General features: G+C 39.5%; 2 protein-coding genes across 4 annotated transcripts; one reads left to right on the forward strand and one right to left on the reverse strand.

Moving 5' to 3' along the window:
* Positions 1-2,296: 2,296 nt before the first annotated feature.
* Positions 2,297-6,010, reverse strand: ckma (creatine kinase, muscle a). The gene is made up of 8 exons (XM_062433935.1): positions 5,918-6,010; positions 4,391-4,599; positions 4,091-4,245; positions 3,803-3,935; positions 3,421-3,592; positions 3,174-3,297; positions 2,896-3,085; positions 2,297-2,791 (listed from the first exon to the last, which is right to left on the reverse strand). Exons 2-8 carry the CDS (start codon positions 4,581-4,583, stop codon positions 2,613-2,615), a joined length of 1,146 nt encoding a protein of 381 aa, XP_062289919.1. The 5' UTR covers positions 4,584-4,599; positions 5,918-6,010; the 3' UTR covers positions 2,297-2,612.
* A 584-nt stretch (positions 6,011-6,594) lies between these two features.
* Positions 6,595-22,519, forward strand: nccrp1 (P1, F-box associated domain containing). 3 transcript variants are annotated; one of them, XM_062433937.1, is made up of 7 exons: positions 6,595-6,651; positions 16,352-16,480; positions 18,258-18,338; positions 18,446-18,542; positions 18,684-18,779; positions 19,708-19,846; positions 19,933-20,623. In XM_062433937.1, the coding sequence occupies exons 2-7, from the start codon at positions 16,399-16,401 to the stop codon at positions 20,077-20,079; spliced, it is 642 nt and encodes a 213-aa protein (XP_062289921.1). In that variant the 5' UTR covers positions 6,595-6,651; positions 16,352-16,398; the 3' UTR covers positions 20,080-20,623. The 3 variants fall into 3 exon arrangements, 2 of the variants coding, with proteins under 2 accessions (XP_062289921.1, XP_062289920.1); XR_009927112.1 differs by lacking the exon at positions 6,595-6,651 and adding an exon at positions 22,461-22,519 and having other exon boundaries at positions 16,327-16,480; positions 19,933-20,185; XM_062433936.1 differs by lacking the exon at positions 6,595-6,651 and having other exon boundaries at positions 16,327-16,480; positions 19,933-20,622.
* The last annotated feature ends 2,767 nt before the right edge of the window (positions 22,520-25,286 follow it).

Consider the following 25,286-nt stretch of genomic DNA (forward strand, 5'->3'; position numbering starts at 1 on the left):
TGACTGTGGGCTGTTGGTGATCAGGGGGGAGTGTTCTGGAAAGGCACGATGAAGGCAGTGTGGACGGTGTTTTCTTCTTGTAAGTCCAGTTGCCTTTAAAGTGAACTACCCCCAGCGCCTTCATACAGTACATATTTAATGTAAAAAAAACAACAAACAAAAAAAAAAGATAAAAAAGAGAGAGACAGAAAAAAACTGAGAAAGCTTTCTATTCTCCCTCCCTGTTTTTAGTGAATAACGTACTGTGATATTTACGTAGGCTACAGAGATCATGTTGTTTGGCTGCTGATTTACTGTTAATACTATCTCTCAGTTGTGGCTTTGCTCATGGTGACCCAAAACCAACACCCCCACTCCCTTGCCCAGCCCCCCCACCCCCCATTTTCCTTTCCCACCCATCATAAACTCCCCCCAACTCCCTACATTTAACAGGGACACCAAACCTTCGCTGTCCAACACCTTCGTATGTACCACCAACCTTTTTTCTATCTTCACGAAGAGCTTTCGGCTTTCCTTGACCCTTCGTTTTGAGACCCTGTTTTCTCGTTGCGCAGGGAACCACTCAGCCATCATCCACACTCTCACGTTGTAGACCCATTTATGACATCTTCTCAGTCCTGTTTGGTGTGTGCTGCTTCATGGAGCCCAACATAGGGAGACTGGACGTGACTTGTCCTCTTCCTTTCGGGGTTGAGAAGCAGACACCAATATGGACACCAGGAATCTGTCCTTGTCCTGTCCTTTGGACCTTTCTCATTGTGGTGTATATTAGCATTAGGTAATATAGACCTCAATGCACTTTGCTTTGACTTGAATCAGCTCCTTCCAGTGTACCTGTATAGGTAATACCCAGAACTAGCCACTGGAGGGCGCCAATGTCTTAAATGTGAAACACTTCAATTTGTGGATATTTGCACAGGTACTTTATTTATTTTTTAGAATAATATCATTAAAAAAAACAGGATTTATATCAGTCAGTTGGTGGCTGTATATAAAATATATGAATATAGTATATATCTTAGAGCTCAAGGTTTATTTATAGCTAGAGCAAGGGAAGTAAATCTAGTTTAAAGCAGTTTCTGTCAGTGACAATGGGGAACAAAACCAACCTGCAATCCTGCATGACTTCAGAGTTTGAGTTTTAGGGGGAAAAAATGAAATATGATGCACACTTAGGACTGGAAGCTTTGTGAATAGCAGACACGGCCGGTTTTTAGTGATTAATTGAAACATAAATGGTGCTAGATGTGGCGCCGGGTTCTTCCCCCTTTCACAAAAACAAACAGGAAGGCTTGGTGAAATACAGTGACTTCACTCCACCTTGTTTGCTAGAGGAGAGGTTCAGTATATTCAGGGCAGCTTCTGGGTTCTTGGAAGTATTTAGATATGCCATGAAATGTATCACAGACCTATAGTATGCAAGAAAAAAAGGCCAGTTTTTAGATTAGAACTTACATTTGGAATAAATTGTGCAGTTTGCTAATGCATCTATGCCGATTTCCATTTTAAATTGAATTGATATGAGATCCCAAGAAGTCCCTGACACGTCGAAAGCCCTGGGTCGCACTCAAGCCATAGAAACGTTACTGTCACTGTCTCCTGATCGCAAATATGAAATCAGGTTGTCTGCGCAGCATTTCAGTGGGGAATAATTGAAGTGAAACGGGCTAAAAAAGCAAATAACTTTGTGTAAAACAACTCACTCTTAGTATAAGATGGATGAACGTTCTTTTTTGGTGGAATCTACTGTGAAAAATTCTTGAGAAGAGTTTTGTTAACCTGAGTGTTGAGTAAATGCTTGTTATACCTGCTCAGAGACAGTGTATCGCTGGTGTGGTTTAGATGGTGGATGGTACAGTATTACAATTCCAGGGGCTCAGTATTTAATATGTCATTTCAAAGTGGATTTTGGAAACAGTTGATGTGATATGCAAAAGAGACTGAATGAGACTGAAGACCATACACAGTTTGACCTGTATGAGTAATTTTACACGACTCTGCTGTTTAATTCCTCCCCTCAGAAACAAACTGTAAACGGAGCTTGAGTGGTTGTGGTATATAAGGAGAACATGGAGCTGAAGATTAATAAAATTCACTGATGTTGGCATTTTTTCCTTCACTTTGGTGTTTTGTTTTCATAGTCACGGTACACAAGGTATCTAAATCTGAATATTTTGAAATAACTGATCATATGACAAGCTGAGTATTAATATGTGAAAAGATAAAAGTTCTGAAACTAATGGTACATTTGTGATTTCTTATGCTGCAACACCAAAAGACCAAAAGATGCATGTGCTTGTTTTATGGGGTATTTCTTTTTATTGAGCAGTATGAACACCTTCAATAATCACTACTTTTTATAACAAAAAGTAGGTGATGCCACATTTTGCCAGGCGAACCCAGCTCAGTGGAGGCTGATCCCAGGATGTTACCAACCAACACAGGAGAACATGGAAGAAAAAAAAGGACGGAAAAAAAAAAAAGCTGGAAGGAAGAAAAAGTGGTGAGCAGAGTCAAGAGTCTCTAGGTGAGCGGCGGTTTCCTCTGCGCACCTGTCAGCTGGCTCGATTGCACATGAATGGTCACGAGAAAAAAGGTAAGATTGTCCCTTTTTACTTCTGGGAGGGGATCATGCCATCGATGGCCTCTCCCTTCTCAAGCTTCTTCTCCATCTCAACCATGAGCTTGACACCATCAACCACCAGCTGGACCTGAGCCACCTCGGAGGAACCCAGACGGTCAGCGTTGGAGATGTCAAACACACCACCGACGGAGGCAGTGTCCACACCACCTGAAAGAGGAGGAACATTATTAGGTACAGATAACACAATTGTACAGCACTGATGTCAAGTTTGACCTGCAGGTTTACACTCTAAAGAGTGTATAAGTGCATACCTGTGCCACGCTTCTGCAGACGCAGCCTTTGGAGAATCTCCTCGAACTTGGCGTGTGTGCTCAGCTTGGGCAGCTTGACATGGACACCACCACGCAGGCCGGTTCCCAGGTTGGAGGGGCAGGTCAGGACGTAGCCGAGATGCTCGTTCCACATGAATCCGTGGTTGTGCTTCTTGAAGATAGTCTCAATCTGGTGGGTAAATAAGGAGGAGAGTCAAATCTACACTGCTTCCACTCAGCACAATCAGAGTTTGTTTTGAGCTGCTATCATTGTGTACCTTCTGCAGGCCAACGCAGAAACGCTTGAAGACCTCCCTCATGTTGCCGCCCTTCTGCATGGAGATGACACGCAGGTGATCCTCCTCGTTCACCCAGACCAGGAAGGTCTTGCCATCGTTGTGCCTGGACAGAGATGGACGCAGAGGGCAAAACACAGGTGATGCAGAGGCATAATGAAATCATTAGTGAGATATATTTGTGAGGTTTTTCACAGCTGGCATGCTGGCAGTGATAGGTGTTACTCACCAGATGCCTCTGCCGTCAGGCCAGTCACGGGCCATACCGGCGCAGGTCAGCAGGGGAGAGACGGGCTTGTCAAACAAGAAGTGATCAGCGATCAGCAGCTCCTGCTCGGCATCAGTCATGCCCTTCAGGGGGTAGTACTTTCCCTTGAACTCGCCATCCAGGCTGGTCAGAGCTGGAGAGACACGTGTACAATTAGGAGATTGCAAGTTCTTTCGCAAAAGTAGATATCAGCTTTTGTTGTTGGGCATTGATGTGTATTTTACCTCTTACCATTCACTGACCCTTTCTAATCACTTACACTTTCCACACTAATACTCAACAGCCTATTGTTTAGGCCTAAACTGTTATGCATACTGATTTACTCAAACTGTTGATTTCTTACCCTCAACGGACAGTTTCTCAATAAGTCTGCGCTCTCCACGGCTGTTGTGGGGGGGCAGGGTGAATCCCTTGACGCTGCGGCCAGTACGGACACGGCTGGACAGAACGTAGTTGGGGTCCAGATCATCACCACCCTATTGACAAAGAGATGACAATGTAGCATCATCATCTGATTTGTTCTTTTTTTTTAGTTAAAGACTATGTAAGTCTTTAAAGTCACAGGCACATGATTGACCTCTTAATTTAGAGTTCTCTTAGTAGGTTAGGGTATTTAATGGAGATACCGCACCTTCAGGTTCTCGAAGTTCAGGTCGGTCTTGTGCTTGTCAGTGGGCTTGTATCCACCATGACGGTCTGAGATGATGGGGTCCAGCAGATCCTTGAAGACCTCATAGGACTCCTCATCACCAGCGACGCAGCCAACAGTCATGATGAAGGGGTGACCTGAAGATTAAGAGAGAATAGAAGAGTAGAAGTTAGAAGATAAGAGAGATGACCTCTGTCCGGAGTGAGGCAAGTATAACATGTGTATTTAATTTGCTGATTTTATGATTGAAGGAAAGGAGGTTTTGTTTAAATTGTGTCTTACCAGGGTTGTCAACACCGGTCTGGATGACATCATCCAGGGTGTAGCCGCTGGGTGTCTGCTTGTCCCTCAGTTTGCCATAGATCTCCTTGGTCAGCACCTTGGCCATATGGTTGTTGTGCTTGGACAAGTCGGGGTACTCATCCTCAACTTTGTAGTTGAGTTTGAAGTTGTTGTGGGTGTTACCGAAAGGCATGATTGCTTTTCTAACACTGCAGACAGAAGCAAACGCACAATGAGAAATCTCAGCGGAGGCTCAAAATGATCTAAAAACAAGGTGATCTAAACATTCAGAGAACATGCTGAGCATTTGGAGATATGGAACATTCTGCAAGACAGCTGCAGAGAGTTTAAGTCTTCGCAGAGGAATTCTGGTGACAAGTGTCACTCAATTTCCAACAGATCAAATGTCCAGTTGAAATAGAGTAGGGGGAGGAGTGAGTGTTGGCTGGGTATTTTTAGCATCAGCGTGTCTGCCTGTATACTCTCTCTTTAAAAAGTCCTCAGCATATATGAGTAGAATTCGATTATCTCTTGACACACTCACAGCTGCAGTTCTCCAGTTTACATATAAACACACAAATGCATATGAACAAGTCTTTGCTAATCATGTTATACCCCCTTTGAAAAGTATCACACTTGTATCACTGCTCTCTTTACAGGATCAAACACTTAGTGGTATCACTTTAAGTTGTGACTTTGCTGAACTCCTGAGAAGCTGCAGCCACACTTCCCTCCGGCATGTCCACTCCACCACAGTCTAGCAAGATCCATTTACTTCAAATTATCTATAGACTTGTTTATGTTGCCTTTTTTGTAATTTGTTTCCTATTGCTTTGATAGCATGATCACATGCCTAACAGAAAACTGATGAGTTCAATGACGCTCTTATTACGTCACATGAAATTTGATCTGTAATCTGATCTGTAACTGCAGCTTGACATTTTTCCAATGAGCCGTATTTGTTTATGAAATTACCATCTTTGATGTCTTAAATCACATTGCAAAGTACAATTGTCTTTTTAACTTAAAGCTCAAAAAGCCATGTTAAATCTTAAATGGCTGAAATCATTTACAGAACATTCAGGGCCTTCAGGCGGTCTCTCCTACATGGCTCAAACTGTGAAGCACCTGTCCACATAAATCACAGCCCAAATGGGAGAACCAAACAAGTTAACAATGCCACAGCAATGCCGCTACTGCTGTGCTAAAACATCACACTCATGCATACTTTCATTTAACTGAGAATAATCTGACTGCTATGACCTCTGATAACCAGTAAGTCTCCTTTTTTCCCAAAATGCAAAATACAGATTCAAACATCCCAGCAACTGTTGTGAATTTATCCTTTGATTTCATAATGGATATTGACTCCGAAATTCTTCCTCCAGAAGAAAACTGCAGGCAACATAATTATTTTTGCCATTTCAAATGTTTGGATGTTTTTCTCCAAATCCGAACACGTCTCCAAATATCTGCTCCTCCTCCTTTTACTCCGCAATCTTAATAATCTCTGTGATATTTCTTTACCTGCACACCAGACAAATAAAGAGGTAACAGTCCTTGAGATCAAATCCTGTTCACCACAGCCAAAATAGGGGTCACCCAACTCTGAAGCCCTTCGCTCCCTGTTTATATACTGGGTAGACACTCAACCATTGGCTTGTCCATTTTAGCTCCTGCTACGCCCTAATTGGCCAGAGCCTATGAACTGATACTCTGAACGGTTTATGAAAGGGATGCATTTACATGTCAGTCAACCAAGACGGGCACTGCAGCTGTACCTTCACCCCTCCCCTCACGATCCCTTACCCACCCTTGGCCCATACATAGCACCAGAGGATGGTGGGAGTATCTGAGTATCTGAGAGGGGAAGGGGTGGAGTGTGACAAGGGTGGAGGTGAGATGGTGTTGGGAAGTGGGGGGGGTTGAAGCAACTGAAAAAAGCTGAGGCTCGCTTTTGCCAAACATGCCGTGGAGATCAGGGGTCCTTCCTTGTGTCAGGTATGAAGGTTGTAAAGGGTTAGTATTCTTTCAAAGCGCTCCCATGTATAAATGCTGCCCAAATAAAAACATTTTATCCATCAGATCAGAGTCTTTTCTGACTGCTGTCTGGATGGAGGGAGTCCTGACTGTGCTAATCTCAACTGGTTTACATTTGATGGATACATCCTTGATGATGAGTAATGGCCCCCCTGAAGCAAGATTGATCAGTTTTGCACTATGGGAAAAAAAAGGATATTCAACAGCAGCAGCTCATCAGGGTAAATTGTCAGTTGCTTTTCAGGACAGCTCACTCTGATTCATTTTTAGGTTTTTATAAAAACTAATTGTTTAATTTGAATCATAACATTGGTACTGTAGATTTAGAACAACTAAAGCCTGTCTCCAAACATACATCATTCCCATTTTTAGGTTGTGATAAAAGCGTAATGTAATGAGAAATATGAGTTATATAACATATATAATATACTGTGTGTTTGTAATTTGTAATTCAACACTACAACCAAAAGTAGATTTGTTTTGGTGCTTGTGTTGTGGTGGGAGAGGTTGCTCTGGGGAACGCTGGCACATGCTGGCTAATGCTCCTCAATTAACTGGGAACTTCACTGCTAGTGTGATTAATGTGGTCTTCCTTTATTTAGCTTGAGCTTTACTTATCATTCTATTTTCTTTCTTCATGTTTTGATTGCTCCTTGAGTTGGAATACACTCTATCGAACTGTTGGACTTTGAGTTAATTAGCAGAGTACTGAAGTAAAGTACTGCCTATCTTCTCTGCCGGGATTCGTGGATTTTTGGATTATTCAACATAAAAAGTTTCCTCCCTTCTCTACTGGAATGTGTAGATTTTTGGATGATTTAACGTAAAGTGCTTCCTACTGGATCTCCCTTTCCTTCTCAGTCACTATTCAGGGTGTTAGGTTTGACCCTCAGCTGGCTTTTGATGACCATATAAGACGTCTATGCAAGACTGCTTTCGACCATCTCTGAACCATCTCTAAACTGCACCCATCTCTAACCCTGTCAGATGCAGAGAAACTTGTCCACGCCTGGAATAGTGCAGTTTACTTGTTACAGGGATCCCATCCCAGGGTACATTCAGCACAGCGCTGCCTGAATCCTGATGAGAGTGCAAAAACACAAACATATAACTATTCTGTTTTCATTGCACTGGCTCCTGGATTGACTACAAAGTCATTCCACACCATGGGGCCCCAAGTACTAAAGCTCCAACCCATGGGGCCCGAGAACTAAGTTGCGCACCATGGGAGATCAAGGGCAGCACAGACCCCAGACGCTTTTAATAAAGGCCTAAAAACCTTTATTTTCAAGAAGACCTTTTAATCTGAACTCTTTTTACTATTTTCTTTATATTATGTGTTCTATGTTATTGATACTATAGCACTTTGAATTTCATTAAGAATGAAAGCATGGTACAAACAAACAAACAGCACAGAGATTCCACACCTTTCTGACAGGGGCTCATAAATGAGGGTATTTAGGGCTATTATATTAATGGACATACTGTTGCTGTGTTCACCTATACTAGCACTTAAAGGAAGCTACTTTAAAGCAACCATCACTCAGTCTGACTCTAATTGATGTGCTAATTATCCGTCATCGAATCTTCGATGGGAATACTGACTGGTGCGTGGAATGTCGAGAATGAAAGATGATGCCTTCTTTGACATCAGCTTCATGAGCTCTCATCCCTGTTTTGATCCTGTATTCTCTCAGATCTCTTGCACCATTTAATCCATGCTTATATTCCACAGCCACAGTACGGTTTTGTCTAAAATGATTGAAAAATGACATATTGACCCTTTAATAGTCTATCAGAATAGCTTCGTTTGCTCTGTCAGAGAAGGTAATATGGCTTTTCTTTGACTCAGATTTTATCCACAGTGAGGCCATACCAGCTGAATTTTCTAGAACTCCACCTGCCAGGACACACACTATTTGTCTTGCACCCAAACTAAAGTTTAGATATAATTTACCCATCAAAATGCAATGTATTCACACTGATAGAGAGATAGTAAAGAACACTGTGTTGAGCTGAAATACTAAAGGCTGCTTCAACAGCTCAAGTGTGAATCCATAGGAAAGTTACCCCAGGCGCCCAAGATGGGGGGGCATCCCAGCCAGCTGCCCTGTCTGTGGGATGCCCCAACCGACTCTGACTGGCAGCTGACTGGCTCACACCTGCTCCTTCCAGTCCCTCAAATCGCCCCACTCCCACCACCCCCCCCCCCACCCCAAACTCTGAACAACCAGCACGTATAACACAGCCAGGGTCCAGAGAAGTAGGCGAGTAGGGTGTCAGCTGGTCACAGTGCCCTTGCATTGAATTGAAACCCCGTCTCTTGTTACACAGCTGTCTGCTGCCTGCCCCCCCCCCCCCCCCCCCCCCCCCCCCCAAGTAGGAGTAATACCAAATTAGTCTCTGTGCAGGTTTCTACTATTACTGTGTGCACCAGTCTCCTCATGCAGCATACAACACTTGGTTTGTCTTAATGTGTATATTACTGAAGCGTAATGTAGATGTCTGGTGTTTGCATGGGAAGAGACTCAAAACATTTTAGTTCTCACTGTACATGAAGAGTCACAATAGGTTTGGCTTACTTTACTTTTCATCATTGGCTGAGGCTGAGAGAGAAGGAAGCCAAATCATCTGAAAATGAGATACCAGATACAGTGTCTTGCTGCTAACATTTAACCCACAGCAACAGAATAATACCAGTCTAGAACAGTTATGCAACAGAGGGGGGGGGTGATGTGATGCATGAGCCTTCTGCTAATGTCGGCCACAGAGTTCCACAAGCTTCACAAGATGCTGGAACTCCCCCAGGGGCCTCAGAAATATTCACCCATCACAGCTTGGACACGTGTCAACAGAGGGCAGGTTTATTGAATTCTTATGAAAAAAACTGAAGATGTAAGAGTTTTGGGTGTACAGATGTTGTGGGGATAGTGGAATGATTTGATTACAGTGTGCACAGTGTCAATACACAGATGGGATTTTTTCCAAAACCTTAGAGTGTTGAACTTGAGCAATTTCTGTCCTCTTATCCCACCGGGATAGGAAGTGGAAGTGTGAATTAGTTCATAGCCTTGCAGGACACCTTCTTGAAACATATACAGCTTGAATTCTGGAAAAAGAATCCATGGCAACTTTGCTGACCTGTGTCAGAATAGAACGGTGTCAAGCTGCAGCTGTGTCCAACGCTGCACTCTGATTATTAGGTTAGAGGAAAGTTATTTTGCATCAGTCTTCACCGAAGTGGGCAGTTTTAATACGTCTGCCAAGAGCTGCAATACTTGTAAGCACTTTCTTCATTATGCAACCATTTCAATGAAACATGATTGCAAATGTAACTTGATGTGCCTGGCAACCAAATACATTAACGTAGCAAAGCCGCTATAAATAACACCTTTATGGGAGACTATATTTACAACTTACACCTGTCTGTAAAGAAGGAGCTCAAGTATGCTGATCATCATCAACAACATATGGTTTAAAGAAATACATTTGTTTTTAAAGGTCTGTAGATTTACGGTGTTTTCGTGCTCGAGTACAAATGAAAGAACATCTTTTAGCTGCAGCGACCATTTGGGCTTCAAAAAGAACAATTTAGAGTTCTGCATGATGATCATGCAGATGGTTAACAAGGGTCTACAAACTTCTGCAGGCCTGGGGTGGCATACTTGTCCCAGAGCTTGTTGCAGTGTTGATGGTTGGTCTTACTCCATTGAAACTGAAGCCACCAGGGTCCTGTGTCCATAGTGTGGTCAGGGGGAGGCTATAATTATACCAAGCTTGCTGTTCCATCTGCACCCTGTCAAATAGGAGACACCCCCCCACCCACCCACCCCCCCACCCCCCCCACCCCCCCAACACAACCAGTTCCCTGATTCAATTTCATCGAGTCAGTCAGCTAACCGTCTCTACCTTATCGGACTTGAGCAAACATGTCTTAGCTTGGGCTAAGTCCTCAAAAAAACAAGGGATCCAATTCATTAGACCTTGAGAAATAGATTGCGACACTCAGCTGCACATGTAATTAATGAGGTCATGTGCAGAGATGTGCTACAAGGTAAGGAGTACAAAGCAACTCAGCCAAAAACTATACTACTGTTTTTACTGATAAAAAGCTGAAAAGAAATGATAATATTTTCTCACAATTCATCATGATGTGGAATATAAATCTATATCGTCAAGCTTTGCATCAAACTGACATCAGTCGTAAACTTAATCTGTGGGTAAAGTGATATCTGCTGTTTTTGTTTGCGTTTATCCTCCTCCTTATCCCTTTACCACAGTATTAACAAATGAGTTAAGCAGGTGCTGTTGCCAAGCAAATAGGTACGGCCCTCTCAACAGAATTTACTGGACCAAAACACATGAACACAGTGTGCTCCAGTTGGAAACGGTGTATTTAAGCGTATCAAATATGTATCAGTGCAACTGAATGAATAAAGGGAGCGACATTCCAGAGGCTTTGAGTACAGTATGTGACCGTGGATCATTACACATGTGATGTGACCGCAAATGGCAACGCTGTACCGTGCATCTGTACTGGGCTCAGTGCCACCATCCTAGGGGGAAAAAATGTATATATAAATATATACGTTCTCACCTTTGCATCTTTGACCCCAGTTTGAGTTACACAAGGTTGATTTGTACACTCATTCATTCATAGTCTACTTCAGTGGTTTTGCAGTGAATGGATGGTTTGGTTGAAGGGATAATCAAGGTTTCTATTTGTGCCTTTAAATAGACTTAAACATTAAAATGGTATTCCAGCTATTTAATATTGCAGTACAATACATTTGGAGGATTTGTGAGACAGATTACCCATAATGCAACCTCAAAAGCATCTTTCAGTAGACCTTCCCTCTCCTTATCTTTCATAATACCCACTGTGTTAGCTCCATATATCAAGCTCAAAAGACATTATACAACTGTTTTCAAAGGTTGAGTTGTGGTCTCCATGACGAGTAAACTGATCTCTATGTGTAAAATCAGGTTTGTGCCCCTGTTAACTGGGGTTAAAGGAGTTATATTATTAGTGGTGGATTCCTCTTCATCCACCAATCCACCAAGAGTAAAGCTAATGTTTGTATCATCCTTCCTGTGAGGGCAAAACTGTTTGTTCATCTGTTTCACCACTTAAGAGGATTAACTCATGAATTATCAGGCAGCTATGGATTCACCTCTAACACACAGTGGTCACTAAGAAAAACCCACAATACACAGGAGCTGAAGGGTGGATGACAGCTGTCAACTCTCCTATATGGACGTGACCAGGTGGGGAAGTTAACACAACCAGTATGTCTCCTGTCTCTGCACTGAAGACCTCTGTGCGTCTCCCTGTCCATTCCAACTGTCCTTTTTTCCCCCTTATGCAATACTTTGAATTGACTAGAATTGAAAGCTCCTTTTTTTCACATGCACAAAAACTAATGATGATGCCTTTTGTGTGGCCCTTCTTAACTGTACTGTACAATAAAAACCTGATCTGCTACCACTGCTGAGCCCAAGTCCAACTGTAGAGAATTTAAGATGTCAGCACATGATAAAAAAAGAAAAAAAGAACACCTGTCCATGCAGCAGCACATGTCTAACAATTGGCAGTTGAGCTCATATGACTGTATGTCTGTTACATAATCTTATGTGCTCTATTAAAGCACAGCCTATGGCCTCAGTCAGGAATTAACACTCAGAGCTTTGCATTTAAATATATTACATTTGCCTTATATTCTAATATTATGAATGCATTTTAGAACCAGATTACTACATTACAGTTCACACTTCATACATAGAGTCTACTGCCCCCTGTTGATTGTCTGGCACACCAACATCCATAAACCTTCCTGGCTCAGGGTCTTTCTTATGTCATCTGCAGCTGAGCTATAAATTAGCCTCTATGACATAGGAAAAGATAAGTTCAGGCTATATTTGCTGCTTTGAACTGGTGTCCAACATCCATAAGCCTTCCTAGTGTTAAGAGTATTTTTTTCAGACTATCTGATCCATTATAGGGCATCCCAGAAAAATGGATTCAGGTTTATATTAATTATGAGCCTTCAAAAAATCTCTGAAAATATTGTGTCACATTCTGGTGTTTCTGCCTTTATTTAACAGTGATAGCAGAGATCTGACTGGGAATAAAGCTGCAACAAATTTCCCAGAATTAGGAACGCTGTGAGTACATGATCAATGTCAAGCTTCATGACTGATACACATCAGAGGACATGTATCTTCTCTGCAGCCTGCAGCCCTCTTTACTGGTTTAAAGGCATTCCATGTTTTGCTTACAGTGAGAACGAGCCCAATGTAATATGAGTCTGTACACACACACACACACACACACACACACACACACGCACACACACACACACAGCCATAAATATATACGGTAATATAAATATAATACATTAATAGGACATGTCATCGCGATCTACATTAAGTAAACTGCTTTGGCAATTATCCTTCTGAACGTTCATGCCAATAACACTTACTGAATTGAAAATAAAACTAAACTAAAATGTCAGCTTATTTTATAATACAAGTATTCTGTGGATGTTTATTTGTCAATGTCTGCTGCAGATACATTTTTATATCTACAGAAAAATATAATTTCCAGTACTTTTGTGTTAAAAGGTATCATATTTATTTAGTTATGCAGTGATCTCAAGGTAGAATGAATTTACCAGCATTTCTTTGATTAGACCACTGTTGAAATGTTGCAGTAACATTGAATTATAACTTTTAGACATGGTTTCCTCTATGGTTATATATAGTTAAGTGTCTGTGATGCATTGTTTTAATGAATCAGCTGGTAGTAGATTTGCTTGACCTCAGTATGTTTGAATGAATGTAGTCCTATAGGATCATTTATAGCCAAAAGATTAAGTAGCTAAATTCTTGCATTTGTTTTACATAACTGCTGCAACAGAAACTCTGAAAATGCAGGAGGTATTTATTGTACTTCTGGAAAATACACTAAATCTGTTCTGTCGTTCAAACCAATGTATGCCTGACACTGTGCATGCCACATGAAACTGAGGTGACTGGTGAACATCCATAAAGAATCCACAAGGTGGAGACATTTGTAAAGTATTCCCTGTTTGTAGTGACTCTGGGAAACACATTGAAACTTCTTTTCAATGGTGTTGAGGTACAGACAAACAATAAATGCAGACACAACTAAATTCAAATAGCAATAAAAGAAAAATTCATGGCTTTATCAATTCAAAACAAGGTAACATTAACCAAGCTAAACAGTAAAAGTGTTGAAATTGACAATGAGACAAATAAATAAATAAAATGGTAATAATAACATCAATTTCACAAATTGAAAGCAATGACAGTCACAATAAATACAATTAATTAAATTAAACCTTTGAATTGACTCAGCGGTATTAATGAGTCAGTTTGAAGTTTTTTTTAAATCACATTACACACAGTAACAGAAAGTCGATCTTCCTAACTGAACTGTATGAATTTGTGGTATTTGCAAGGTGAACCATATCTGTGAGCAGGTACGATAGCTACCAACATTCCAAATAAATAGGGCTGACCCATTAAAAAAAAAAAAGCTTTATGAATAAATCAAAACAAATGCTGATCTCACCTCACTGATAGAGCAGGAAGGCCAGTTTTTGCAATGGTATCTCCAGTAATAAATCTTAATGTAGAGTGACATGCTACAGCTAAAGGTTTGAGAGAAACATATGTATTACAGAAAGCACTGGCTAATAAGAATGGGTCAGTAACATATCATATATAATATTATTCTCCGAATAGCTGCCAGGATTTTCCACATCTGCAGTTAACAGAAAGAGAGAAAGAGAAATGAACAAAAAACAGAATGCATAATGTAGTAAAGGTCATTCAGATCATTGCTCAAATCTGGTGGTCCTGCTTTTTAGTGAAAACATGTATTTTTTATTATTAATAGTTTTTTAAAAATTACACAGTATGTAACTTTTTGAATAATACTCAGCATGTATCAGTATCAATATCACTTTCGGTTTATGAGGTTGTATTATTATAATTTTATAATTTCCTATGAAAAATGGTAAGATTGATAGCCATATTGAAACATTGTATATCTTTCTTTTGAATTTTCAAAAAAAAGAAGAAATATATCCTATGGAATATGCCCTACAATGATATGACAAGTAGCTTATCTTTTTTCAAGAGAAGAGTATAAAGGGTCTTTCCCAGCAGGAATAGTGATGAGCAGAATAATGCCACACGAATCATTTCAACAGCTGCAGCCAGAGATACTGCTGAAGTCATTTCATTATTATTGCTCTACTGCATGGAGGGGGCCAGACCTTATCAAGGCCCTAGCCTGTTTATGTTTTAAATATACATATTAGTAAAGCATTTGGGTTTGTAAGTGTCAAATGTTTCACCTGGAAGAAGTTACATTTATATTTAAAACATAAAACTACGTATTCTGGTATCATTTCCATATCAGTGCACTGCAGGCTTAAATTCTATTCTGCCTAGTAAAGGTAAAGGTGTGTAAAGAGTGCAAAGGCCAGCGCTGTAGTGTCTCCACAATAGTCCTGTAACCATGGAGTGATTATATAGGGGCACACCGCTGACTAAACAAGAGCTGCCACTGATAAAAACCGTGGAACAGAAGTCAGAAAGGTGAAGAAAGGTGTGTGGAGGTGAAGTCTGCAACTGGAATAATCATAGACATGTTTAATGGTTGATAAGCAATTAGTTTATTCAATTTAAAACAATGTTTAAAGTGATTAAATAGATTGAAATTTAAATTATTATAAATTATGCTATTAAAATGACAAAAATATTATTTGAATTTCAAAAAGTTGATTTCAAGTTGGACATTTTTGTTATTTCATTTACTATTTTTTCCTGATATCATTATCCTTCTCACAGATCATTTTTCTGCTGCAGTGCAGTTTTTGTTTGATCATCTCAATCATTTCAGCTATGGAGAACCAGAAGCCAAAGATATTCTGGCTCAAATATCAAGCTTTATACCCTCCTGTAACCATTAGTTGGTTACATGAAAGTCAGTTGGTTTGATTTTTTTTTTTTCTATGAAAAAATAAATTGAATAGAGTTTTTTTTTTTAAATTATATTTAATTTTGAAACCTATGGATCCATGGCATACAGCAAGCAGACTTTCAAATATGAAATGTTCCTCCTGAATGTTTAATATTGTAATATTGTCATTTATTTAATTATGATCAATGTTAATGAATTGTTATTGTGTTGTATCACTGGGTGACACACCTAATCACTTATGACAAAACAATGTTGTCATCATTATGTAGCCTACAGTATATTACATGCCCAAGATGCATACAATGAAATGATAGCAATTCATGTTATATATAATAGTATAATAGTATTAAATAAATACATACATAAATTGACCAAGCAAAAAAGATAAATACAAGAATCAAGAATATTATTTTTTTTTAAGTATAAATTTCCAACCCATTTATTTTTATTTATCAGACAGAATGATCTACTGATGTAGCCTATTCATTTTTTTCTTCTTACTGACTTTTGTCTTTTCTAACACTCCTCTTAAATTTAAAGAGAAGATATAATAAATTCTACTTAAACAATGACATGAATTGAAAAAATGAAAAATAATATTTTGAATGGCTACATTCATGGGTGATGTCATTAAGTCATCCTCAGGCTCCCATACAGTGGCGTAAATCCCGAAAACTAAACATATATTAGTAACTCTTTTATTAACACTGCAGCCGCAGATACGTCACTTCTCTGCTGTTTAAAACAGACTACTGTGTCTTTAAGAAGCCAGGGAGCAGCATACAGTCATCATTACATTACACATGGGGTGTGGCGTAGACTGCAAGCTGTCACAAAATGCTATGAAACTTCCTGGTTGAATCGGTGAATAACAACACACACACACAGCAACATGTCTGCTGCAGAATGGAAGAAGAAGTGTGAGGCTGAATGGAGTCTGCAGGGCGGACCGATGCCCGACAGCGTAGACTGGAAGTCCGTGTATGAAGCCAAGCCTCTGGGGAGAAACCTCCTGAAGAACCCTTCTCCTCACGGTACTATAACAACCAGTGCTGTTTTCATTGACAGGACTGACCCACAGCACACTTTATACTGGCTGCAGTAGATTTAGAGAGAGGGGGATGATGTTTAAGTATTTCAGCCTACTTGTTACAGTGAAGTAACTATTTGAAGATAATTAGATTTTTTTCCAAAGTTTCAAATATCTTTCTGCATTTGGTTTAATAGCAGTCACAAAGCAAACTGATCCACAACTGTCCTGTAGGGTTTAAATGACTCATCCTCAGGGTTGAACCACTGTTTATCTTAAGTGGTATTTATTTAGACAGAATCTCCTTCATAGCACCAGTGAGCACCAATGAACAATGTTTGCTTTACGGTTGGGAGAGATGTTTAACAAACTTGTCCTGTGAGTTTCAGACAGTTCCTCAAAGATTCTGAGGAACTGTCTGATTCATTGCTGTTTGTCTGGCTTGGCTCGGTTGGGATGTTACTTACTCATCTGCTTAAGTAAATCATAGTGTTCAGATATCCACACTAAAAGGGAACATCAGCAAACCGTATAGTCAGAGTACACCACACCCACTGATAAAGGACAGGCTAAGTGGCAACCATAGAAACAAGTACAGTGTCATAAAAATACAAAGCATTAAACCTTGTGATATAATTCATTTGAATCATTTGTCGTAAATGTATCAAATATCCATGTAAAAAGTTAAGATGGTTCTATTACTCAGTTTGAAAGGTGACTGAATTGAATTAAAAGGTCAGTTCGCCCAAATGTGCAGATGTGTTAGAAGATGTAAAGGTTGCATTTGAAAAGATAAAGAGCCATGTGTTTTGTAAGATTAGTGTCAAATATTTCTGACACAATGTGTACCATGAGAGCTTTCCTCTCTGTAATCATTCCTATTGTTCATACTGACTTTTAAAAGATCTTCTTCAAATGTGCTTTCAATGGAAGTGATGGAGGACAAAATCCACAGTGTGTCCACACAGTCATTTATAAGTAGATGTGAAGCTTCTGTTCAGCTTCAGCAGTCTGAGTTAGTCATATCAAGTGATATCTGACACATTTACAGTCTTTTTAGCATCTAATTCCCTCTTAGTTTTTCCCTGTTGAGCTGTGGTGGAAGTAGTAACAAAAAGAGGAATGTTGGTACTAAAAACACTGTAACGTTGAAACATAGAAGACTTGGTTTGACCTATTTGGACACAGAAGGAGGACTGTGGATTTTGTCCTCCATTACTTGCATTGTAAGTGCATTATGAAGGGATCTTCTAATGGTCAGGATGAACAAGAGGAACTACTACAGCATGAAAAACCTGTTTCAAGTTTTTTTGGGAATCTGACTGTTGTTTTAAGACATACTTGAAATGTCATGAACCCATCGTTTGAGATGTGTGACAACCAATTATGATCATATTTGTAAAATCTATAAGCCTACAATCTATAGATGTATAGAAAAGAAATGCAAATTAATGAGCATCATATTTATGAATTTAAAGGACCCTTGACCCCTGTTCACCTTTATGAAGAAATTCCCTTAAAGAACAGGAATGTTGAAATGTTGGCTTTTTTGATTAATTGAAGCATGAGTGCATTGGGGGTTGATTTATTGCAACAAGCAGATGGGAGGTGCTGCTGACTAATGCTCACAGTAAAGCGTGTGATTTTTACACAGGCACACACCCAGTGACCCTGTTAGAAAGACATAATCTTGGCTATTCTTGCGTTTGTGATATTGACAGTGGGATTACAGCAGGCGTGGTGCATTTTACAGTTATCCATTTGTCTTCTGTCCTACGCAGGGTTGAGTAAGGACACCCCTCCACCTGAACCTGACCGGCCCGAAGTGCCCTCACGTGGGCCTCCACGTTTCCAGCCTGATGGTGAGGGACAGGAGTGCTTCAGCATGTTTGGCAGCAAAGAAAGACAAAGAAAATGAATGAAGTTTTGTTAAGTGTTTGATCAGCTTAATCATTCTCTTAACTCACAGGTGACTTCACCGGCTGGACCACCAACACAGAGATCCTCCCCTATGACACCAGTGGCATCCCAGAAGGTGTTGTGGTGTGTCATTTGCCTCAGTTCAGGTGGGTGTTATTGGGGATCAGATGTTAACCACACACCTGGTATAATAGATTGTCACTAAGCATCTACTTCTACTTATCTCCAGTAATGTAAAGTAATGTACATGTGGTAAATTTGACTTGTACCCTCTCTCTCGTCCTCAGCTGGTTTACCATGGAGCAGGTGCTGGACCTAAAGCAAGAGGGACTGTGGAATGAGCTGATGGATGAGTTTCAGCCTGAAATAGTGATCCAAGACTGGTGAGTTAATGAGCACCCGCACCCAGCTCCCACCTCCAATCCTTATAACAGACTGTTTTATTACTCACTTTACAACTGTGGCCTTATCAGTTTGGTTAATAGAGAGGTAGATGACACCATGTACAGTACAGTACATGTTTCACAGGCGGTGCATTTGTACAACGGTTGGGTGGGTGTGTGACTTTCACCTTATTATACTCAGAAAATAATGTTGCTTGTGAAAAATGAACTCCCACGACTTTGACGAATCATCCCTTCGTCAGAACATTAAGGGAATCGATCAAATGTTCATCATCAGTGAATTTGTATATAATCTAATAGAACTAGAAACATTAAGTTTGTAGGTGTAAGGCAAACCCAACAAGCTAAAGAAACAGATATAATTACAACTTTATGTAACGTTAGCCTTGTTGCTGTGCTTTACTCGGCCATTGTTCGGGGTAATCAAAAGGACGAGAATTTTTTGGCCTTTATCTATCAACTGTTTTGGTAAGGCTTCAATTTACAAGCTGAAAAAAATCCTACTAATTTCCTAAGTAGTTACCAGGAAGGACCTCTGTTATTTGGTACTACTGTAATTAAAAGGGGAATATGAATTTCACTTAAAGAAAGGCTCCTTTTAAATCCACCCATATATTCAGTTATTGAATATTATAGTATAGTATGAGAATATTACTGGAAATTGAAATTATAGGCTTGTCTGTAGGCAAAATGTCACATTTCTGCTTTTTCAGCTACCTGCTAAACTCAGACTAAAAGATTCACTTCTACAATGATGGCATTGGTGGTCTAAAGGTTAGAGAAGTGAGCTTGTGACTGGAGGGTCGCTGGTTCAATCGACTGGACCGGCAGGATGAATCTGGGTGGTGAAAGTGAAGAAGCAGCACTTGCCCCTCCCTCATTACACCACTTTTTTTTTTAAATTTAGGTATGAGGAGACTCAGCTGCATGCATCCATCTACCAGCTGCATGTAAAGTTACTGGGTGCAGACAAAACCACAGTGATTTCAGAACACACTGTCAACCCCACTGAGCAGCTCAGCAACTACTCACACACATGGAAGGAAGTGAGTTACTAAATCCTCTGAAAACGAATCTTCCTGTGAAGTGTTCGTCTCTAAATGTCATTGTATGTCTCTCCTTTGGCCTGCAGGTGTCGCATGTGTTCTCTGGCTATGGACCAGGGGTGAGATACGTTCACTTCATGCACAGACTGAAGAACGAGTTCATGATGGAGTTCTACCCCACACTGTTCACTGGCAGCTCAGTCATTGTCAGACCAACCAAAACCAGTTCCTAGGCTGAAACAGGGAATGATGCGAGTTGCAATGTAGACATAGTAGCTTACTCTACTAACCTGATCAACACATAGCTGCTTTTAGACTGGTTGTTGGACTGGTTACAAGGTGTGCAATAATTATTTTTGTATCTAATTTTTAATGCTGATTGTTGGGGTTGATTGTTCTTTGGGAGCCTTGAATTAGTTTGGTGAAATAATAAAATACATTTTCTAATTCCACAGTTTATTTCTTTAAAGCAGTGAATCCTCAGCTTGAAAATCTCACCAAGAACACTAACATGCATGAAATGAGCCTACAGTATGCAAACACCATCTATGCACTCAGTGGGTATTTCAGTCAGTATATATTATAAAATATAAATGTTGGGTCCTGGACTGTGGGGGATGATCCTGTCCTAAATGACTCAAAAGCCATGAATCATCACAAAGAAGGAAAGCCCATTGTAAAGGAATCTTCTGTGCTCTCATTTTTATTTCTCAAGTTACACTTTGTAATAAGGTAGCCTTTATAGACACATAACACAAAACATTTATTTTTTATCTTAAAAGCCATGTTAATTCAAATTGTCTACTTAAATTAGGGTTTAGACAAGAGTTTAAATGAAGAAAAGTAATTATAATAATTTTTTTTAAATTTTTTTTTGTATTATTCATTGTCAGACTGCATAGAAAAATAAAACTGTGGTTGTACAGCCACCAGGGGGCGTCTTTTCCCAGATGTGAAATTTTCATACAATCATAAAAATCAGTTTTATACATTGCTCCAATGTAATGAATGGTTCCTCACATAAACATCCCGATTTTACTATCAAAATATTTATTTGTGTCTGACTTTGTTAAAATGCACAGATTCTTAGAAACTAACAAGGAAATACTTGGAAAACAAAGTAACTTCAAAATCAGAAGAAAGAAAGATAGACATTTACATACGACAGTTTTAACTGCATGTAGGCAACATATAGACATGAACCAGCATCTGTTGGGCACAGGCTGATAAACATAAAGGTGGCCATCTTCCCTGACTATTATCCTAAGTGGTGGAAGAAGTATTCTGACCCTTTATTTCAGTAACAGCACCCATGCAGCAACATAAAAAATATTTATTACAAGTTAAAGTCCGGCATGAAAAATCCTACTTGTAGGTAAAGTATTATGGTAAAAGTACTGCAGTATTATGAGTGATGTAGTATGCAGTATTACAGTAAAAGTACTGCAGTATTATGAGTGATGTAGTATGCAGTATTACAGTAAAAGTACTACAGTATTATGAGTGATGTAGTATGCAGTATTACAGTAAAAGTACTGCAGTATTATGAGTGATGTAGTATGCAGTATTACAGTAAAAGTAGTGGTTTGGTCCCTCTGACTGATATATTATTATTATGACATCATTAGATTATTAATAGTGAAGCATCAGTGTTAGAGCAGCATGTTACTGTTGTAGCTGCTGGAGGTGGAGCTAGTTTACACTACTTTATATACAGTTAGCTAGTTTAGTCCAGTGGTTCCCAAACTGAGGGTCAGGCCCTTCTAAAGGGTCACCAGTTAAATCTGAAGGGCTGTGAGATGATTAATGGGAGTTCTGATACACAAATATGTTTTCAGTTTTTTTAAAAAACTTTTTTAATATTGGATCATTTGGACATTTATTGAACAACTTTTAACAAATCATAGACATCTGAAATGTGAGCCCGACTACACACTGCTTTTTGGTTTCATCTTTAACGATGTGTTGTATTTTAAAAGCTTGTTATATTATCCATTGTGTCAAATCTGCATCTGAAAAGTAACTAAAGCTGTCAAATTAATGTAGTGGAGTAGAAAGTACAATATTTCCCTCTGAAATGTAGTGGAGAGTAAGTATAAAGTAGCATCAAATGGAAACCATGGAACAATTACCTCGGAATTGTACTCAAATAGGCTCCTGTACCTGAGTAGACTTAGTTACTTTCCACCACTGATTATTCAGGTAGATACAAATAGTAGTCTATACCCTACTTGTAAAATTCAACAACTGTATCAATCCTCTCCGCACTTTATCGTTAAAAATCATTTGTTAATGATTGTAAATATTCCAGCATTGGTTTAAGAATAACAGGTCAGCTCCACACACAGTTCACAGAGCACATATGAAGCGCTTCACCTACCACAAACATCTGTTTGCAGTTGCGCAGTTTCCCTGCGTATGCTGCCTTCAGGTGCTGTGAAAACAACTCGGACGAAAGGTATTTTAATCAAATATCAACTCTAATTTTGCTGCTAAAACGAAAATGAGCTCTTTGACGTTTAATCTGCTATCATAGTCAAGAAGTACAGAAAACACATATTTTTTTTGTAATTATTTGCAACCACAGCGAGTCCTGTTTCAAACTTCTCTTTAGTGTCCGAAACAGGGACAACTGGGAGGAGGAGTCCTTGAACGCAGCGCGCCACCCGCAGCGTGGGCTCTCAGCATCACCCCCGCTAGTTAACAGCAATGTGAGTTAACGGGGAAAGTTCACTCTGTGAGTTCAGCTGTGTGTCGAGACGGGGATAGTTTTACCAGGCGTTTGTTTTTTCCAGACTTTCAGAAGCAATGCCAGGCTGTGGTGGAGCTGTGCCATAAAGCAGAAGGTAAGACACGGACACAAGGATCATGAACAGGTGATGCAGATAAACTCACACATTTTGGGGGAGACAGAAAAAGGCTACGCCCTCCGTCACCCATCTGTTTTGATTGATAACATCCTATTAATGACGATATTGAGCTTATTAGGTATCAACAATGTCAACACACCTTCATGTTCTCTAGACTTAATAACTTCAATGTGTGTTGTTACACATTGCAGCGGCTTATTAAATGTTTTATGATTAAGAAATATACTTAAATTTGGCTTATAGGAGTATCTTTTGTCTCAGAGAATCCTAATTAGGAGGAACTGTGAAGCTATTATTGGCTCAGGAAAGAAATACATAAATAAAGAAATATAAAATAATAAAGAAGTGTAAATACAGTACAAGAAGTGACCAAAACATAAAAATGAGCTTGTTATATTTAATAACTATACTATTAGTAAGTAGAAACCATTCTTTATATTGTTTTGGACCTGTTAGACCTCTCATAAGGTATTGTTTTGACCATAAAAATACTCCTAAACTGTTCACTGGCACAGCTGGCTGACTGTAACATGGACACATGTGTGTTTTAACATATCTGCACAATTTGAATATGTCTTATGTGGTTATGTGGACCATCAGTTTATAGTTTAGATGATGGCACACTATGTAACATTTGGTTGATGCTGGACTAAACACATCCTGTCCTGCTGCAGCTGCACAGCACATGTATATGACAGTCTATTGTTTTCTCTCTTCCTTCCACTTTTTGAAGTTAAGGATGTTTTAAGACGTGTGCGTAGGTGTATGTTGGTGTGTGTGTGTGTGTGTTTGTGTGTGTGTGTGTGTGTGTGTGTGTGTGTGTGTGTGTGTGTTGTGTGTGTGTGTGTGTGTGTGTGTGTGTGTGTGTGTGTGTGTGTGTGTGTGTGTGTGTGTGCACTCTCTTGCCGGACACTTAGAAGGTCCCATCGATTTGTCTCCTGAAAGATCACTCCTTGACATTTTCTGATAAGGGCTGAACTTCACAGCTGACATTTACCTGACATAAAAGCATCATTCATTTAGCAGATTGGCAGCGCCACATATACAACGTCCCGCTCTCCCCCATTTCTCGTGTCCACGTCAGGTATACTAGCTGCCCACAAACATGTTAAAGGGTTGGTGATGTGTGAGACAGGAGGCGTTGACTGCAGATACACCCCCCTCAGTGCCAATCTGTTATATTTGATTACACACATGATATTGCTTGTATGTCACTTTTTAGATAAGCATCCCAAAAAAAGCACTATGATCAGTCCTCTAGTTTTTGCTTTAAAAAAAAAAACGTTTTAAACTGATGCATGCCTCTGTAGCATACTGTGTTACTCATTATGTCATAAATATATCACTGTGTTCATCCATCATGTCTGCAGAGTTTAAGAATGAAGTTTGGGTCATTTCAGCACCACAGAAGAAGTAGCAGGTTGTATTAGACACATAAACACAATAATAACAAAAGTAAAAGACACAAATTAACATACAGAGTGTTTATTGCGCGTTTGTATGTATCGATTAGTTGATCAACAGTAAATGAAATTAGAAACATGACTTTAGATACATGGAATACTCCAGCCTAATGTCACTGTGAATGTGTTTCATATTACACGTACAGAAAACTAAAGGAAAGAAGTTTAGATTTATTCCAGAAGCCATTAAACAGTATAAGATATGCTCAGTTTACTTTGTGTATAGACGGATACATATATGTGCCTCTGTGGGGTTGTGTATTGTCTAGACTGGACTTTTCTAACATTATCTTGTGTGTGTGTGTGTGTGTGTGTGTGTGTGTGTGTGTGTGTGTGTGTGTGTGTGTGTGTGTGTGTGTGTGTGTACTTTGCACATTTGTTTGCCTCAAATTGCTCCTTGTAGGATGAATTATTTTGAACCTGTCTGAAATTATTTTGTCTTTATGGCAACAAGACTAGGTCAAAAACTAGTGTACTTAGGTCTCAATTATTTCACCCCTGTCTGAAATTAATAGATTGACCTCAAATGGCATAAATTTGAGGTCAACTAAATTGTCAACTTTTTTCTGATACCTGATTATTTTTTCAAGTCACTTCTTAAAAAAAAAAAGCCAAATTTTTGCTGGTACCAGCCTCTTAAATTTAATCTTCATCATTTTTTTTCATTGTAAATTCAACATCTTTGTGTTTGGATCGTTGCAAATGTGAATTTGTCACTTTGGCCTTCTTCAGACTGTTATAAAAATGTTTTCACAAATTGACATTAATGGGCAATAAAAAACAGGAAAACAATTAATTGAGAAAATAGTATAATAAGTCTATTTTTAGGTGTAAAACTGAAAACTGGGCACAAAATTAGCATCACACACCAGCCAGATGCCGGTAAAATAAGCAAATGTCTTGACAGATTTGCTTCATTCACCAGCCAACAAAAAAAAACCCAATAGTAATCTATTGAGTGGCTGGTCACATTTAAACATTCACTAGCCTGATGGGGAAATAAAGTGAATTTTGCACCCTGGAAGACAATATGTGTCAGTGTTCAGGAAGCTAAATCCAAGCAGTCCACCAGTAAAGCTCACTGACACTCATCCTGAAATGCAACCT

Source organism: Scomber scombrus, chromosome 14 (genome assembly GCF_963691925.1).
Source record: "Scomber scombrus chromosome 14, fScoSco1.1, whole genome shotgun sequence".
Classification (NCBI taxonomy): Eukaryota; Metazoa; Chordata; class Actinopteri; order Scombriformes; family Scombridae; genus Scomber; species Scomber scombrus.